The 19,511-nt window shown below is 38.7% G+C and overlaps 1 protein-coding gene across 1 annotated transcript in view; it reads right to left on the reverse strand.

The window, feature by feature from the left end:
• Nucleotides 1-4,793: 4,793 nt before the first annotated feature.
• nrg3b (neuregulin 3b) overlaps nt 4,794-19,511 on the reverse strand; it is a 361,874-nt gene continuing 347,156 nt past the window's right edge. The window contains exons 8-9 of the mRNA XM_041815096.1: nt 14,480-14,662; nt 4,794-5,920 (exon numbers count right to left, since the gene is read on the reverse strand). Coding sequence (XP_041671030.1) covers nt 5,242-5,920; nt 14,480-14,662 — 862 coding nt within the window. The 3' untranslated portion in view covers nt 4,794-5,241. The remainder of the gene's footprint in view (nt 5,921-14,479; nt 14,663-19,511) is intronic.

Genomic DNA, 19,511 nt, shown 5'->3' on the forward strand with positions numbered 1-19,511 from the left:
GATTTTTATCCTTTTTGGCCTGGATGGATCACTACTTTCAGGCAACAATATTTTTGCATTTTGAATGCTTGGCATAGTCATTAAACAGCTAAAACATGGCCATTTTTGGTAGCTTTTCTCTATGCAGAAGAGTTCTCCACTGCTGAGTGACATCAAAGAACCTAGCAAATCACAGGATGACTTGTTGGCAGGGGCAGTTTTAGTAATTTGGAGACTCCAGTTCAAGACCAATATGAGGCTCTTCTCAATTTAGCTAAAAGTAATCATAGCAAATGCAATTTTATTCATTGCATGCCATCTTAGCATACGATAATCCACAAACCCATTGTTTCAGTATGTTTATAGGGGTCTACCTGACTACTATTTGCTTGATATGAAAACATTTAGGGGGTTTTGAGGGGCTTTGGCCCTGCTGCTGAGGCCAGAGGTCCCCCCTGAAGGACTTCTTTTGAAAATCCAAATCTATTTTGATCCATTTTAGTCACTCTTGGCCTCTTATTTACATTCCATATACACACCTTAATTGTTGAAAGTGCTTTTCAACTGAAATAAGTGCAAAATTTGCAATGACAGTAAGAAACCTCCCAAAGGGGACCCCCTCTGGTAACACTCACTGTAATTTTTTATTTATTTATTCCATATTTGATGCACTACTATGAATCTATGTAGTGGGTCCTGCCCTCTTACTGTTGCCTGAAAATGTGCAAAATGTGCAGTGACAGCAGGAAACCTCCCTAAGGGGGTCCATCTAATCATCCTCACTGTCATTTTAGGCATACACCTCATATTGGATGCACACCCTATGATTGTACGTGGAGGCTCATACCCTCTTACTGTTGCCTCAAAATTTGCAATGACAGTAGGAAACCTCCCAAATAGGGCCCCATCCAATAGCACTTACTGTCATCATGCAGCTAAGTTTTTGCTTTTCTGGTTTTCACTTTGCTTCATACTTAAACTTATATTTGGAAATAATATTAATGTGAACTTTTTTGTATTTATGACAAAATAATGACAAACTCTGGTTGTATGGGCTCCAACAGACTCCAAAATCGAACCTGATTTTGACATTTCAAAAATATATCATGTGGCCCCTTGGATCATGAGACTTCGGGAAATTACCTGCCTTTGCCTAGTGTTAAACCTTTTTAACATATTTCTACAAACAGGATTTTTGCCTGCTTATTATGCGTTGTTTTTATTATGAGGTCTACATGTGGCTATAACAAATTGATCTTAGGTTAAACTAGCAGCTTGTCAGGCCTGCAGTGTCAGCCATAGTTGCAGGGAAGACAAGGATTTCTAACATGAAACTTCTGCAATTTATGTCACTCTGACTCATACAAACCTCTGCTAGCCCTGCACTGTAGTTGTTTGCTATCATACTGTAACAAATGACTACAAATCAGTTTGTCTGTGCTGCTTCAAATTGGTATGGACTGTTGACAGCCATTGTGCTGACAATGTGGCAGTAGAGCACAGATTGTTGGGAGGGAGAGTAAGTGCCGACATCCATCCCTCGTAATAGAATGTCCTAGATACATTTTACTTACATGTTACTATAAAAACACTACTATTTGCAATAAACAGTATTGTATCTAGTTATTTTCCAATTTCAAGAATGCTGTTCCTTTTAAAAATAAAAGCTACTCCTTACTTTAGGTGACATTAGCTAACTATGTCATAAGATTGAGGTTTTCTGACATGTAATTTAGCAGGAGGAGATGCTAACGTCAGAACAGTAGCACCCTGGGAGAGTAGTACTCCCAGACACATGCCTTTGAAATCCTGATGTCTTTTCTGCCCCCACAAGGTGAGACAATAATAGTGATAGTTGCTGTCTGTGCAGAGGAAGGGAAATTTGTCCACTGCCAAGAATAGTAATTCTGATCTCATCTAGAACCTGGCCAAACAAAATGCCTCTGTTTAACTATCTGCCAGAGAGTCTCATGCTGCAAACACTGGTGACCCAGGTGCAGCTCACATTAGCTTGTCAGACCAAGGAGGAACCAGACCATCCAAACAGAAAAGATTTTAAATCACTGCCAGCACCATGATCTGTGAGCCACTAAACAGGCATTGACAGGTATGTTGTTGATGACATGCTTTCCATAACAACCGTTGGGGCTGATGACTAGTTAGGAAAATACCTGAATGTTGAAAATGGCTACATATATTTTTGAGACAGAAATGTATTAATATCATAATTGGTATTCTTACCCCATTTAGACGGTACATTATCATGAATCTATCTCTGTTTTAGGCATCTGGTAGTGCTTTGTGTGGATGTTGAGTACTGAAAACAGTTTGGTATTCAGTGGCTTGATGCACTGGCTTGCATTAAGGAGCATTCTGTTTACATGATCTGCAGTGTTCCACTAGTAAACAAAAAGCATTGCTTTATTTCTGTTCATCCAGGAGTGATGGGAATTGTGCCTCTTTTAAGAGATCCAGGTTATTTGGCAAAGCTAAGTGATAAGAACCAGCCATCTGGCTCCCACACAGCTCTCCTCCATTTAGCCCTTTTTAAATGTCTTTAAGACAATCACAAAAATGGGTAATAGGTAAAGGTAATCAGCACTCAAAAAAATGACTGGTCCCAGCAGGGGCCCTCCCCAGACATGATTTTATAATATAAACCTGCGTGCTGGATCCACAGCACTACTGCCTGCCTTTAGCAAACATTCACCTTCTTGGTCTGGCTTCCATCAGTTTTCAGAGTTTAACAGATTATCATTTGGGCTAAATGCCCTAAATAGCTCAATCATTTGAAGTCCTGCAAGTTCTTTTCTTCTTCCTTTCTTTTTTTCCATTACAACTTATATACAGGTTTTAGAAATGCTTTACACTGTCCAGCAGTTTGATTCAATTGACCTCTGCAGAAGTTATCACCTGTAAAAAAAGCCTCAATCAACTTTAAGAAAACAGGTTTATGTCATGAACAGGCAACATTTACTGAAGCAACCATGAGTAAAGTGCGAATTTTTGTTGCTTTAAAGATTAACAAAACCAAAGGTTTAAGCTGAGGTGCATCTACCCTGGAACTTAAAAACTGCCTTTAAAACGTCATGGAAAAGCCTTGGAGGAAGGGGGATATGACTCGTCCACTCTCGCCAGCATGCTGTCCCTTATTAGCCACAAAATCACTCAGTCTATTCTTCCTCAGATTTCATCAATAGCCATAATATCTTAACCATTCAAGGCAGTCTGACCATTAGCTACCTCAGTGTGACACAATGATATACAGTACTGTGCAGAACCTTTAGGCATTTCTTGACCAAAAATTAAAGTTGCAGTAAAGCTAGATGTGGCAAGTAAGCTGTCTGAGGAAACCATCAGGTGGGAAGGAGGATTGACACAACCCTGGTCATGCTCTGGTTGTCCTTGCATACTACTAGGGGCATGGGAAAATAATCTGTTGAAAAAATAACAAAGAACACAACTTGAGGATGCAGTAAGGGGTGGATGTGGCTAGCAAGCATGGCTTAGGGCGCAATCCAAGTGGTTAGTTGGATTGCCACAGGCCCCAGGTCATGCCTAGGATGTCCCAATGGCCTGAAAACTGCCAGTAGCCTCAGGGCATATTTCCATGGGTGAAAAGGCCCAGATAAAAGGGATGCAATCGAGCTTGACCTTGGCTGATCCCCCCCCATCTCTACTTTAGCACCCTACATGCCTACATGCCATGAAAATTTAAAATCATGAAAAATGTAGATATGAAGTTTTGGCCCACAACAGTGATTTGTTCATCATTGCTTGAATTTAGGATAAACAATTATTCTCCATGGCCCCACAGCAAGACTGGGCCCTAGAAACCATCTTCTTTTCCTTGCTTTTGGGCAGCCTTGTAAACAGGAGCTGGCTCACATGGTTCACAAAAAGAACCAGCTCTTAGACAATGGTGGATTTAGCAATTCTGGGGCCCAAGGTGAACACTGGCATGGAGCCCTTCACATCCTCCCTTTTAAGTTTTTACTTATCAGAGAAAGACCTACTTGTAACCTGATGTGAAACCAACCATGAATGACAGTTTAGCAATGTTTGTTTGATAGAAATGTTCAGGTAGATTTCAAAACATCCACTTGGAGACTCTAAATGGACATATGTTGACCAACTGATATCAGGGAAAACTGCATTTTTATGTTTATTTCAATAAGTAATGAGAGTTTACCTAAAGAAAAAAAATATTTGGTCCATTTTGGATTGTTTTTCTTTTTTGGTCATGTTTTACCTACATTAGCGGTGTCCAAACTTTTTCCATTGAGGGCCACGTACAGAAGGATGGTGGGGCCACTTTCATGAGAAGGTTAAAATATGCTCAGTGATTGGGTATGCTTAAATGGCTAGGTGATAGCTGACAAGGTACATAGCCAATCATTTTTTTAAGATATTAGGAAGGATAATCAGATTCCAGAGGGCCCTGGTGGGGTCTGGCTACCGCCTGCTGTAATCCATTAGGGTGTTATAAACAAGGATATCTTTATTATTTCGGTTGCGAATGTTTGCTATTTATAGTGCTGTCTCAATTTAATAGCTTTAATAGCCACAACTAACCCAGTAGTTTGTACAGCCAGCAGCTTCTGGAGCAAAGTCAAGGTGAAATATCCATGTATAAACTGTTGTGTTTGCATGAGCGGGGGATAGTGAGTTCCAATATCTGCTTGATATAGATATAGATATTTGGTACACAAACTCTGAACAGTTTCACAGGAGATTAGGACAAAGATGGATTATGATAAAGAAAGCCCTTAATTAACACTGTTATCTTCATCTTTATTTTGTCACAATTGTAGTCAAATATATATACGTCTATATGACATATATTATATGACATATATAATTTCATTTCTTTACAATAGAGAAACAACATAGAGATGACACATTTTTTATTTTGGTTTCTAGTAGAAGCTCCTTTTAAATAGTGGCATTTTTTTTCAATACACCGTTTAAGTCAAGCTTCCACTCGAGTCACATTTTTTTGTTTTTTCCTTATTGAGTCACATTTATTCACAATGTGTGTTTGTTTGTCTCTTTATCTTTATAATTGGGCGTCCTTTGCTGTGTCAATATTTTTTCTTCATCAGTTCAATCTGTTTGTGTTCCTTCACAAAAAAGAAGAAATCCACGGCCATCTGTTATTGGTCCGTGTGGCCACCCAGATGGTCCCACCTGCTAAACCATCCAGCGAAGGTATACAGTTATTGGAAACAGTGTCTTTGAAGCTTTACACAGTTAATCCAATCAGCTTGCAGACGGCTTGGCATAAGCGTTTCCAGCTCCTCTGCAGCTGGGTCCTTTGGTGGCCAAGGAGCAGTTTGCGCCTCCGAACACGAGGGATGTCTGACCTTGGCACTGTCCCTGTGCTTCTCTTTGGCCTGCTGCCGTCAAACCTCTGCTCCTGCCGTCTGTGTGCTGAACTCTTGCTGGATTTTGTACACTTTTCCCTTCCCGAGCCTCCAGAGTATTTGTGCTACCGCCGTGAGACCCGGACATTTTCACGGGGATAGAAAGGCTTCTCTGTTTTAATTCCTGTGCAAGTTCCACTGAAATTTCAAAGGAGCAGTGTGTGAGATTTTTCTCCGACCCCAGTGTAACAACAGAGTTGGGCACCAGCATAACAGTCTCACAGGTGAGTGAGGAAGAGTTGCTGACAGGCTTCACCATCTTTCCATCCAGCCCAGGGTGCCACTTGAGCCCTTCTTGGTTTTGATCGCTCGTGTCTGCATTCCCTGCCTCTAGATCGCACGCTTGGAGCGATGGGATGATGGGCACAGAGCGGGTACGCAGGGATGGCGGGAGGAAGGCTGTTCCCTTATCCAGGCGGGTGCAAGGGACTTCGGTCCATCCTTTTCTGGCTGCGAAGTGAGCAAGCGAAGTCCTGCTGAGGAGGGCGCTGACTCTTCCACCGGCGGAATCACACCTTCAGATAGAAGAGAAAACAGAAATGAGTGAGAATGAAGTCAGTTACTGTGTGACCTTTTCCTCCTCGACACCTATTTCCTAAGAGAAATGGAAGACAGATGACAATAAATGAAGAATTTATAGATTATATCTGCTTTACAACCTTATTCCTCCCATTTGTCTTCACTTTTCCACTGAAATCATCTTGCACCAGCAAAACCATTATCATTAGTAATTGTTCTTTCTTAATCTGGTGTAATTATTTATAATCCTTGGCATGTGCAGTTTCTATTGTTCCTACATGATTGTTAAACTGAAAAATCCCTATTGTCATGTCTGCTCTACTGAAGATTAAGGCTGTAGCTACACAGCTGCTGGATTCATGACCCTAGCTTGTGTGAATATGTGGAAAATTATAAATGTACTCTTCTGAACATGTGCATACACTTGTATGCTCTAATCATTAAAGAATGCGAGAGGATTTTGGTGTAAAATTTGGGTTTAATGTGCTGCATATACAGTGTCTATAAAAAATCTGCACCCCCTTGGATGTTTTACCCTTTTATTAATTGTATAAATCAATCATGGTCAATAAAATTTGGCCTTTTTGACAAAAAGAAAAAAACTCATTAATGTCAAAGTGAAAACAGATTTCTATAACGTAATGCCAACTAGATTTAAAAATGTTTAAGCAGCTGAGATGGGAAAGACTCTGCACACAACAATTGTTGCCTGGGCTCTTCACTGGTCAATGTTTTATGGGAGCCACTGCTGAAGAAAAGTTGACTGGAGTTCAACAAAGAGCATGTGGGAGACTCCTTGGTCAAGTGGGAGAAAGTTTTTAGACCATCAGACAGGATGCTATGTTCGACAGACACACCATCTCCATTGTGAAGTACAGTGGTGGCAGCATCATCCTGGGGGGGGGGGCTTCTTGGCAGCATCCCCTGGAAGGCTTGTAAAGGTTGAAGGTAAAATGAATATGGCAAAACAGGAAAATCTTGGAGGACAATCTAACTCAGTCTGCATGAGAATTATAGCTTTGGAGAAGATTTATTTTCCAGTAGACAATGATGTGAAGCATTCAGCAAAAGGTGCACAGAAATGGTTTAAAGACATCAAGGTGAATGTTTCAGAGTGGCTGAGTCAGAGCCTAGACCTCAATCCAATAAAGTTTTTTTTTTTTTTATCAAAAAAGCCAAATTAGCCAAAGGTAAAACATCCAAGGGGTGTTTAAAACAATTTAACTGACAGCATTTAACATATCAGACCAGGGAAACTCCTGCAGATTCAAGTGGGTAAGTTTGTATACATGTCAACCGTACTCAGGAGTTAATATTGTTACTAAACACTCACTTCAAATTCAGTATCATCCCCGGCACAGCATTAGGAGACAGCCAATGTTATTGTCAGCCTTCTGAGACTGTTTGTAGCATAACCAAGTTTAAATAATTGAATTACTTTCCCACTCCTCCCTTGGTATTAGGAGGGCAAATTCAAGCTGGAGGTAAATCCGGCAGATCAAAAACATATCTAAAAATAACTCCCATGGCAAATTTGCCTTCTATTCTGTCCGTTACTGTTATGGGTAAATATCAGTTTTGACACTGGATAATGAAAGTGACAATACTCTGCAGGGATTTGTTGTCATATAAATGGAAAATGTGGACGTGTACTTTGGTATTTGTTTGCTGTTCTCAACTCTTTTTATTTTTTTTAACACCTCCATCACGTCGCACTCTGAATGCCTCCATCTTTTTCCTCCGTTGCACTCTCATCATCTCCGCACAATCTCCCCTTCTTTCCTCACTCCCCCCCTCTTTCTCTCTCCCTCAACACCTCCCGTTTCCAGAGATGAGAGAGTGTATCCATGGCAACAAGGGAGAGGTGGGGGCTGGAGAAAGAGGATAAGGAAGGGAGGGGGTGCTATAAGCCTGGTAGCTTGTTGTTGTATGGCTGGTAAGTGAAAGAAAATGCGTCATTTCAATCCTGAAGGCCAGAGAAATACACGAGACTGATTGATCTGTGTGGGAATAATCAAAACCCTAATGAGATTTAAATTGTTTAACTGAATAAATTTTATCCCCAAGAAGAAGATAAACCCTCTTATATCTGCATTTCCTCTAAACAAAATCGTGCTGGAGTTAATTGCCTATAGCTCACAGATTTTGTGAGGTTCAAAAACGAATTCTCATAAGTTCAGCAGGAAGTTTATTATTCTGTGTTTGTGCGTGTTTTGGGCTCATGAATGAGTGCACACATGTCTGTGTTTGTGTGTGCGTGCGTGAGTTGAGAGGGAAGCTGTTATGCTCCAGGAGGATCTCAAGCGTTTGAAAGAAGTGCTGAGCTCCACGGAGCTTTGTTTAAAAATGTAAATTATGGAAATAGGTCACATAAAGAGTTTGGCAGCTCACAGTGTATCTTACAAGTCACTGTTACGCACAATCAGGTTGGCATGCTAATAGGGACATTGCTCTGCACTTTTAAGTGCCTTGAATGCACGGGGGACACTGCTGCTTTAATGACAGGCGGTTTTTGATAACGGTGCCATCGCTCAAGTTGCACACACTGACAGCAAATGAGGCTGTTTCTGAGTCATATGCTAAGTAGGGCTGCATTACTCAGGCTTGAGAATGCTTTCTTCTATATCTGTAAATAAACATAAAACAGCTCATTGTCTTCAGATATACCTGCTCTAAGGAAAATGACATTGGTACACCTTGTCATTTATTCTGACTAGGAAACAAGCCCAGAAATAAACAGACATATATTCACTTTCATTAACGTAACTAACAGTATAACAAAAGGAGGAGTCACCTTGAGTTTTGGTTTTAATTACAGGCATCCCAATCATAATTTTTAGCTACCAATACAGGCTGATATAACCGATGGAAATGTGAAATTTTATGTTTTGTTATAACAAGAGGTTCAAGTCAGTCTACTAAGCTTTCCAGTGGCCTTGAAGTTCCTATAGGTGGCAGTGTAACCTCATATAGGAGCACAAACGTCATCCTTATCCAGCTACAACATGTTTTTACTTTCTTTGTCCAACTCAGCTATGGATAAACCTCCTGAGAAATGCAACAATCACCCTACAATAGGGAAAAATTGCGCTGATTTTAAACTGATAAGACAAAAACAAATTTTAAATCTAAATAATGCACAATATCATCGGTATGATATTTGAATCAGCAGATATTAGCTAAAAAAGTGAAATGCTGACATTGGCAGATATGAAAATTTCTTTTGATATTTACAACAAATATTTTGTCTCAAAAATAGACTATATCATTTGTAAATTTTGGCTGCATGAACAAATAAAGTGTAAGAGTTTTAAGCTGGATCAACAGAACAACATCAGAATTCTTTTTCTTCATCACTACTTACACAATTTTGTTTGAAGGATTGAAATTTGATCATTTGTCCATCATCAAACTTTCAATTTTGTGTTTTAAGGACTCAAGTTTTAAGTCTGAACTAAATTTAGATTTCTGTATTTGTATTGATATTCATATCAGTTAAAAAAATGGTTAATATTGCCATATCCTATATCCACAAAAATCAAATATCGTGCATCCCTACTTTTTATTCCACTTTCTTGCTAAAACTTGCCCTGTTCTTGATGTTAAATTTGAACACATTAAGATGTTTTATGTACCTTTGCCAATTCATACCATGCTATTTCTGAAGATGGGTTGCTATATTAGCCACTAGGGATTTAGCCTGGTTTGCCTGGCTAAGGAGAGAGCGCCATAGAAAGCTAGGTTATATGTAGGTACAGTTGCTACAGCCATTTCAGTCAGGGCCTCTTTGTATAGAAAAACACAGTTGGGTTATTGCTGTTAATTATATTTGACTGTGTGGCTGTTCTGGGATCCCCCTGCAAACCTACATGGTAAACATCAAGCAGGAATAGCAGACGTTCCTGCTCTCTCTATGCTGATAAGGAAAGCCTGAGGCTGGAAGAAAAACCCAGAGCAGAACAGACATCAGTGACAACAGAGTGACATTGACTAAGTCAGAAGCAGAATAAAGGAGGAGCTGGGGTGGAGGAGTGTTGCAAGAAGTGGCTTGTAGAGGAAGCAGCAAAGTGTAGCCAGATTAGAGCAGTTTGGAGGATAAGGCGATTAGCCAATAGCGTGCTCAGAGCAAATAAGATGACCATCAACTGATGAGGGCTTGATGAGGATCAGGTGATCGCAAAAATATGGCAGCGCTTTACTCGGCTGCCTACCTGAGCTAATGCTATATGCTTGATGTAGTGAATTTAGGTCAAAATGGGTCAAATATCAATGCTGGCTCTAATGTACACTACACTGACAAAATTTGGAGGTCTTTTATTTTTCTCCAGAAAGCCTCTTTTTTGGCCCTATTTTGTGATACAACAAATTGACTGTGTGTTCTTCAGCCTCAGTGCTGATCAGCTGTTTGGGTCTGCAGGCTTCGAAAGGGACAACAACTAAACTAAAAATGAGCGATTCTGACTCAAGTGACAATAGTGTGTCATTTAGTGTGGATATTAGGGGAACTAGAGAACATAGAGGAAAAATGTCTGCAGATGGAAACTCAGTGGGTTGAAAGAGAGAGGGGAGAAACTAATGGAAACTGGTGAGCTGGAGAGATCCCCAGTTACCTGGTGGGGCAGGTGTGTAAACTGTGAACACATGCCCACATGCCATCACGAGTGGGACTTGGTTGCAAGGACATTTCTGAGTCAGTAGATTCTGGCTCACATGTGCTTACAGACTGCACCACTCTCGATCCAGAGCTCCCTGTCCTACTGAACAACAGTGTTTCACAGACCTTTCTAGACTTTCCAAAGATCAATCTGAAAAAACTCTCTGACCAGAAGAGCAAAAATGTAAGGAAGTTTCTGGCTTTCACTTTTCTAATGACAAACCACAGTGGGCACATTGTGTTTACCTTTTGAAAACACACAATCTATCAGATGATGAAGTGGAAAACTGAGATGAAATAACTAACCCTATAGGCCTACCTACTGTATTACTGTACTATATCAGCTGTAGAAAATACTGTTTATCTGAAGTATTCCAGATATTTTTTAAATCTAAGAACACCTTTAATATAAAAATGTTTAAGTGAGTATGACAAAGTATGACTCAAGTAACCGGTACTTGACACCGCTACGGCTCAGTGACCCAAACATCTGATCAGGGAATAACAACGCAGTGAGGTGGAAGGACACACACTGACATTTAACCGGAAGTTTCTCTCAACAAGACCTCAAACTCTGTTGTGTTTTGAGATGTCACAAAAATATGCTAATGTAAGATTCTTGCTATTAAAATGCTAACATGAGTGGCAGGTAAAACCTTTACCTGTCAGTAAAGACTACAAAATGCTAGCTTAATATTGCTCAGTCATAACTGAACGTTAGCAGGTTACTACTGAAAGAGTGACGATACCATGCTAATTATTGGAAGCTAACAACAACTAGGTTAGCAAGGTTAGCAAGCAGACAATAGTAAATGGAAAAACTAAAGACAAGTTAAACGCTAATATCAGCTAATGTTATTCTTTAGGTTGCTAAGTGTGATAATGCTAACATATTGATGTTTTTATCCTCTTGTTGCATTACAACCAAACACAAAGGCTTTCTTAGGAAGAAATAAAACACAATTTTCATTAAATTTGTGCCAACATTATTTATTGGCCATTTTCGACCCAAAATTCACCAGATAACATGAAGCTGCTGTAACTGTTGATAGTGCTGCCTAACTTCCATGGGCGCTCTCTCTCTTTAAAAGGGCAACACAGACTAAATGCTCTTGTAGCTAAAAAAATAACCAAGGACCAACAACGGGTATCGGCAGGTATGAAATTGGATATTTACAGCTGATATCTTGGCTTTAAAAAAATGGTTTTAGGCTGGGACCACAGATCTACGTCAGCTTACATCCTTTCCTTTATGCAGTCTATAAAGACTGAAATTTTGTTCATCCTCCAACTGTAAATTGTGTTTAAAGGTCTGAAGTTTAGGTCTGAACTTCATCTGACTAATGGTATTGGCTAAAAATAATTTGTAAATATCTGCATATCAGATATCTGCAAAATTCCAATATTGAGCATCCTTAATAGTGAGGGAATTATTAACCATTACATCCAGAACAGCTGTTTTATTTAACTCTATTGCAGAGGTGTGACTTTAACTGAAAAATCTGGTTATGGATCTGTTTTCTCATGTTGTTATTGCCAAAAATGAAATATTGCATTTTACTGTAAAAGTCCTGTAAATCTTCTTAGTACTAATAAACTTCAAATTAAATACTTTTGACTTTTACTTGAGTAGATGTATAGACCAGTACTTTTATTTTTACTTGTCATTTTTAACCAGATTGTTTGTTTGGGATTTTCATACGTTTTCCTCGATAAAAAAGAAAATAGAGCTCCTGTTGCACCATTCATGTTTACACACTGATGTCCAAACTTTCATCTGTCATTATTTTTGTTCAGAATAGGTTCCTTTTTTTTTGCATCAGTCCGTGTCACTTAAATGGGTGGTTGACTTACTGTATCAGAGCAGCACCTGCTGCTTCCTTCTTACTTGCACAGAACCCTCAATTAAATACTGTGATTTATGTGGATATCAACCCTGGTGTATAACTGATAAAGTATTACGTTATACTTACAGCCATGTAACAGAGACTGAATTGAAAAGTTGCTCTCCATCTCTCCATCTCAGCACAGAGCTATGCAAGAGCTAGAACCATATGACGCTCTCAGGATGGATAGATGTGATTTTTAGGAGTGACAGAGCCACGGGCTCATCCTCTCTGCTTTCCGCCACGGCATGAAACAGTTTGCCACATTCTATACATTTTGTCAGTGAATACAAATAAAATGCAACAGACTCAGTGGGGTTTGAGAGCATGGCGTTTTTAGGATTATGGATCCAGAAAATAAATTCAGAAAGTCCCCCAGTAAGACCTTTACTATACTTTTACTTGAGTATAATACTTAAGTTCTTTTTCCACCTCTGCTAATATGAGTGGAGAGGGAGGATGAAAACAGCCACAGAAGTAGAGGTGACAGAGATCTTTTAGGCTGACAGTTTAAGGTGCTGCTGGTGTTGCCAACTCCTCAGTAAAGCAAGTAGCTATTGGTTGTCCAGAAGTCGTTAAATGAAGTCATCACTTAATTTGCATAATTGGCCATATGCACGTTATTGTAATGGATATGTTAGGAGAGAACAATAACATCATAGGAGAGAAAAAAAAAGGAGTAAAAAGAACCTAAATATGTTTAGAACTATAAATAAACTTTCTTCTTTTGATTCTTGATTCTTGTTAACCACACATGCAGTGCTTCTCTCAGACTCTAGAGAGCTGACTACAAATGGTTGATTTAGAGACTAGAAGCATTAATTATGATTGATAAATCTACTTAGTTTGTCCAGTTTAACTTCTAACTGATTTATTTATTTATCTATTTTAATTCATTTAATTAAATCATTTGTCGGTTTTGTAATTTTCTGTCTGTTCATATGTACATATTTGTATTAAAGCTGCGATGTCGATAAAGTTAAAGTTCTAAGAAGTTTCAAATAAAGTGAAGTAACATGCAGCTTTGTTTCTGTACTCAATGAAACGCTCCTCCTTGAGAACAAACATGTCAGAGAAGATTTCACATCAGGCTACCTTTTTCTGATGCCATGCCAGCGAGGATCATCAGACTGTGCTTATGAAATGTGTAAGTTATTTATATTTATTTAAGCCCACAGATAGCCAACTGGTAAGAGGTGGCTCTTGCCAAAAGTCCTCCCTGCTCCTGAAACAGCGCCAGGAGCTGTGCTTCACTCATGATAGCCGTGAAAATAGGCCAAGTCGCTGTCCTCACCCGACACCAGCATGAGCATGAGGAGAATTCAAGATGTGTAAAATGCCTGGAATTAATCCTGTTCAATTTGTGATCTTGTTTGAGAGGGCTGAATTCATATGGTTTCATTTTTAGCTTAGAAATGACAAAAACGTAATCATTTATTGGATGCATGGACCATGAAGCTTCCATATAGTGCTTGATAATAATCCAGACTAACGCCATTGTGGACTGTTAGATTTCATGTGAACTTGTTTATCATGTGGTAATTAGCTTTAAGGCTGTTGTTGTATTTTTATCCCTAATAATACCACGCATATTAAACACATCCTCATTCACAGCAACGGCCCAGTGGTGCAAGTAGGGAAGATTACACACAGACACGTATCTCAGACTTCCCAGGCACCATGATACTGCTGAGTGGTTGAAATCAAGTGTGTTTTCCAAATTAATTGTGACAGTCACAGTTGAAGCAGGGCACAGCAGATCTCATATATTTCCCCGGATCAGATTTCATAAGCCAGTTCACGGATTTGAACTGAGAGCGATTCGGTCATAAACTCATTTCCCCCCCGAAATTATTCTTCTGCCACTCCGACTTAACCTCAGTAAGTCCAGGGGTCTGTATCGCTGACGTGGCAATTTGACCTCAGTGTAGTGAGAGTAAAAGAGAATTTTTCTTTGAGGTTCAGACAAACACCACAAAAACTAACAAGAAAAGACCCTCTTAAAAAAGTTTAACCTTCTAATAGACTCCATTTCTGTTGACTCATCCTCCTGCAAGTGTTTGTAGACGCGGCTGCCAGCTCTGGATCCATCGATGAGGTTTGCTGTGATTTTGTGTTTCCCTCTTGAAACAGGCGGGGTCCTGAAGTAGCTCGACTCCCTCCGTTGTTGGGCAGGACTCAGAGAAAGGGAGCTGCTCCTGAAAAAGGAATCAGAGCAAATAAAAGTTAACAAAAGCTACATAAACTCAAAAAGCACTCACTTATTCATTCATTCTATGAGATATAATTCACCTCTGTGTTCATTCATGTAAAATAGCTGTAATGGATTGACCTTTAAGGTGTGTGTTTGAGTGGAAAATACCATTATATTCCATTTTCTATTCACTCTATGCATAAATGATCTTTCTATGGCTAGGCTAGAATATTAATTTATCATTAAGCAGTATACATGAACATAATTATCATATTTTTAACAGTCAATCTGATAGAGAAAAGCTACGTGACGTTACAAAGGTAGTCACCAACATTAGCATTAGCAACAATGAAACATTCAGGTAATTTTTGTTTTAAGCTACTAGGGTCAAAATCAAAGAAAACAACAAAAAGACCTCAAACTATGTGGACTTCTACTTAAATGCTAACATAAGCATGATACTAGGATTTTAACCCATTGACATACAGTGCCATGTGATGTAAAACAAATGACTGAATAAATATTCACGCTCTTCATGTGTACTGTTTGGTGTCTGCCAATCACAGCGTCTTGTCTGATGGCCACATGCATTTCGGCAAACTATATTCAAGATTTAATGAGTTTTCTTCAACAGTGGCTTTATCTTCACCACGCTCCCATAAAGCATTGACTGGTGAAGAACCTCAGGTGGCCTATCTCAGTCTCCTCCTTGCATGGTCACTTAGATTGTGAGGATGGCCTGATCTAGGCAGATCTACACATGTGCTATATTCCCTCCAATTCTTGATGATGGATTTAACTGAATTTTTGGGGATGTGTGGAATGCTCTTTAGTCTTCATGGTGTAAATGTAGCCAGGAATACTGATTAAACAGTGACTGGACGTTCTAGACACAGGTGTCTTTATACTGCAACCACTTGAGACATTTTACTAATTTTGAGATTACTAGCACAAACTGGCTGAACCTCTGTTACATTAGGTCAGTCACATGGGGAGGGTAATGCAGTCACTCATTTTACCTAACATATCTTTATTGTTCCAAGGGAGTGAAAACTTTTTATTGGCACTGTATAGATATAATAGTTATAGGGTTTACACTTTGATAGAATATAAAAGTTAATGCAGCTAAACATTAGCTAAATGCAGCTTAATGTTGCTCAATGATAACTGTTAACATTAGCAGGCAACTACAGAAAGAGTGACAACACTATCATGCAAATTGTTGGCTTGAAATACTAACTAGATTGACTGACAAGGCTAGACAAGAGCTTGTCCTCACCCATTTTAAACTACACTAACTTCAGCCAACTAGTTAAATCAGTGTTCTTATGTGGGTACTAAGAACCACAGTGCTAGCATGTTAAATATCAGCAGTGAAAAATAAATGGATTAAAAGAGTTAAACACGAAAGAGGCTTAGTGGTATTTTGAGTTAAACACTGACATTGGCTAACTAGTTAAGTGTTAAGAGTGGTGATGCTAATATATTGATGATTTCAAGATCAGTAAGTTCACTTTAAAATACATGAAATAAATCATCAAACAAGACCTAAAAATTAATGTTACTTCAAGGTAAATAATAAAAACCCAAATACTACTGTGGTTTGCGAGCAAAGACAATGCTAAAACATTGATATAATTAGGTAATTATGGGTTCGCCATTTAACATATCTACTAACTAACATGTCAACTCAGTGGTGCTCTGAGAATAATTAATATCATTATGCCAAAATGCACAAAATAATAATGCTAACAGGAGGGAATAATTCACAGGTGTAATGTTACATTTTACTTCTGTAGCTTAGGCATGCTAATAATGTTTCATATTAGTCTAACAGTAGTATTAGAGAAATGTACTTGTAACCCACAAATACTCAGTGTCTGTGTCCAAATACACAAAAAAATAGTCACAGGAAATAGAGAATATCATTTGCGACAAATTTGTGTTGAAATCAAGCGGGGTAACAATAAAATCAATGCAACAGTGCAAAAAACTGCAGTTCGTCAAGTGTCCAGTTGAGGCTGGCTCCAAAACCCTAATGAACTCCCATTAGCTCCCATGTTAAATTCCTGTTCTATATCTGAACTAACCTTTTAAAAAACGATTTTTGTCTGAATATTTTGTGTCCTCAGGTTGCGGGCTGTAACCATTTTACACCTCCTCCAAACTGATTTTCTGAAGGAATGTTATCCATATAACCGGTGTCGGGCAAGAACCTCATATCTCCAAAATCCCTGCTTTTCAGGGAATTAGTAAAACAATGTATTTTTCAACTGAATGATAGTCAGCATCTTTTGACACATTTTATTGGTTTAAAATTTGTAAAACCCACTGACAGATGTAAAGGGGGACCAATAACACTGATTCATGAAAAAAAATTTAAATAATGAAAAATGGAGATATGAGGTTTGGGCTCAACATCAGTGGTATTTATTTACTTTAGATGTATCACTGATTGTACACAGACCATTTGTAACTTTTAGTCAGTGGTTTAAGGTATTTTCAATGTGGCAGCTACCATTATCGGTCTTTGATGAGCAACTGCAACTACGCCCTGGTTTTATACAGTCTGCTGTTGAAATGCAATCTCAGACACTACAAAATGCATCTTTTATTGTGAAACACTTTATGATGTCTGCTCTTGAAAAGTGCCGAATAAACATTGCTTACTTTCTTAGAGAACCAAAACTGTCAGTAACCACATTTATGCTTAAAAGATACTTTTTTGTGAACCTGAAAATGTGCCACGTATATTTAAACTAAAGAGCACTCTCTTCTAACTATGTGTTGGTACGTGTTATACAGATATGTTGGCATCTTTCTTCCACCCACATGAAACTGAACAGTATAAATAGATATCCTTCTGCAGTGAAAGACTGAAGCAGCAGTCTTTAGAAACTGTGATTCCTGCCCTGGTGCTCTGTTTTTAAATTGTTCTATGAGCAGTAGGTGGTCGACTTCAAAGCAGATCTCAGCACATCTGCTGCAATAAAGCAATGACATGAAACTGGAATCAAAGTTATATTGAACTATACTGCAAGCTGCTGTGAGGTTATTATATAAGAATAAACAAGGCACGCAGCACAAGAGGGACTCCAACATACAGATCTAAATAATTTTCCTTCAATTTGAATACAATTTAAATGCACTGCCCTGTGGCGCCTTCTTTGATCACCTTCTTCAGTTTCTATTTTCAGCAATAGGTCATTTGACTGTGCTAGATTAAATGCATCACAAAAACAACTACATACTCCTTCCACTGGGAAAACTGTGTTGAAGAGCAAATCAGTGATGAACATGCTCCCTGCTTGATCTTGGTTCTTGCATAATTTGTACTGCGGCAGCAACAGAATGTAAAAAAAATGGCGTGAGAATGTAGCAGTGGACTGTGCTTAAATAATAATCAAGGTTTAAAACTTAATATTTTCTGGCTGAACTCTCTCATTCATATTAATTCATTCAGTCAAATAAATAGTCCAGTAGGCAGATTGTTATTAATTAATAGCTGACTGAAACACAGTGTTAAAAAAAAAACCAAAACATTTTGCTATTATATTTACCAAATGTCCATGGCTGTGGAACAATAAGCATGGCTCATGCTGGTGCTGGTCTTCGTTAGCTTTAATCCACTGATGTTGTGAAATTTAATATGAATAAAGCTAAATTATGTCAGTTTTGTTGGCTATTAGCATGCTGATTTCCTATTAGGATTAACTGGAAGCTGGAAAGAAATCATTTTAACATATTCACCAGGATGTTGTAATTATTGAACGTTAAATGTTAAAGGTCTAAAGCTGAAAGGCAGCTGTTTATCTCCAGGCACTACAATTAAACAAACAAAAAAACACAGTCTCCTGCTGTTAAATGGATAATCCTGGCTGTAGTCCAACACATATTTCAATATTTATTTTCCTGTTTATGCCTGTTTTAAACATAGTGGAGGGATAAAGAAAAAAAGATTTGGAGACAGAGGGAGAAAAAGTAATAAATGACCTAAAGCAGGGGTGTCCAAACTTTCTTTACTAAGGTCTTGTGTAGCATGGTTTGTCCAAATGTTGGTACTTTTAATTAGAAACAGTACTGGACCAGAATTTCCAGAGTTCTGTATCATTTGTAGGTCGAACTTAGCTTTGGTGTAAGTGACAGAATATTAAACAGAATGGGACAATTTGAAAAAATTATGTGCATCCCCACAGGTTGGCATTATGAGCAGGCATGTAGTGTCTACAATTAAGTACACAGCTGTGGTGACTGGAGGCATCCACTCAGCTTTAAACAGTACAGGTCTTGCCCACGAAAGAAAAGCACATAAGGATGTTCCCAGGAAACTATTTCCCTATCTGGCTAAATGTCCATTTAAATTGTGTTTAACTGACTAGCTGAAAAGAGGAGAAAACACTTGAAAACAAATCAGATTCATGACGGGGTCATTGTGTCAGCAGGTGTGATGTGAGCCTGATATATTGTGTAGAGTGTGGCTAAAATTAGCAGCTAGCTCTGCCAGCCACCGTTCCTCTTTTCTGATTAACATCATGCTTTGATATGTTGCCTCCTTTCACTCCCATTGAGGAATTATATGAGTATAACCCTCGACAGCCTACATTCACTGTATTTCCATTTTCTAGTTAAAAACAGTCAGATGGCGCTGTTACTACAACATGCTAACCGCTAGGCTTCTCACAATAACATCCGGTGAAGTTCTGACAGGAAGGAAGTGACTATTAACTGAAGCTACAGTGCCTACTAGTGGCAGGGAGCTTCATTTCAGTTTTAAAAGGTCATCTGACCAACACTTCAAGCGTAGAAATGACAGGTAATTATTTCAACAGACTTGTAAATCCTCACCAGCTAAT

This window comes from Cheilinus undulatus, linkage group 20, assembly GCF_018320785.1.
Source record: "Cheilinus undulatus linkage group 20, ASM1832078v1, whole genome shotgun sequence".
Taxonomy (NCBI): Eukaryota; Metazoa; Chordata; class Actinopteri; order Labriformes; family Labridae; genus Cheilinus; species Cheilinus undulatus.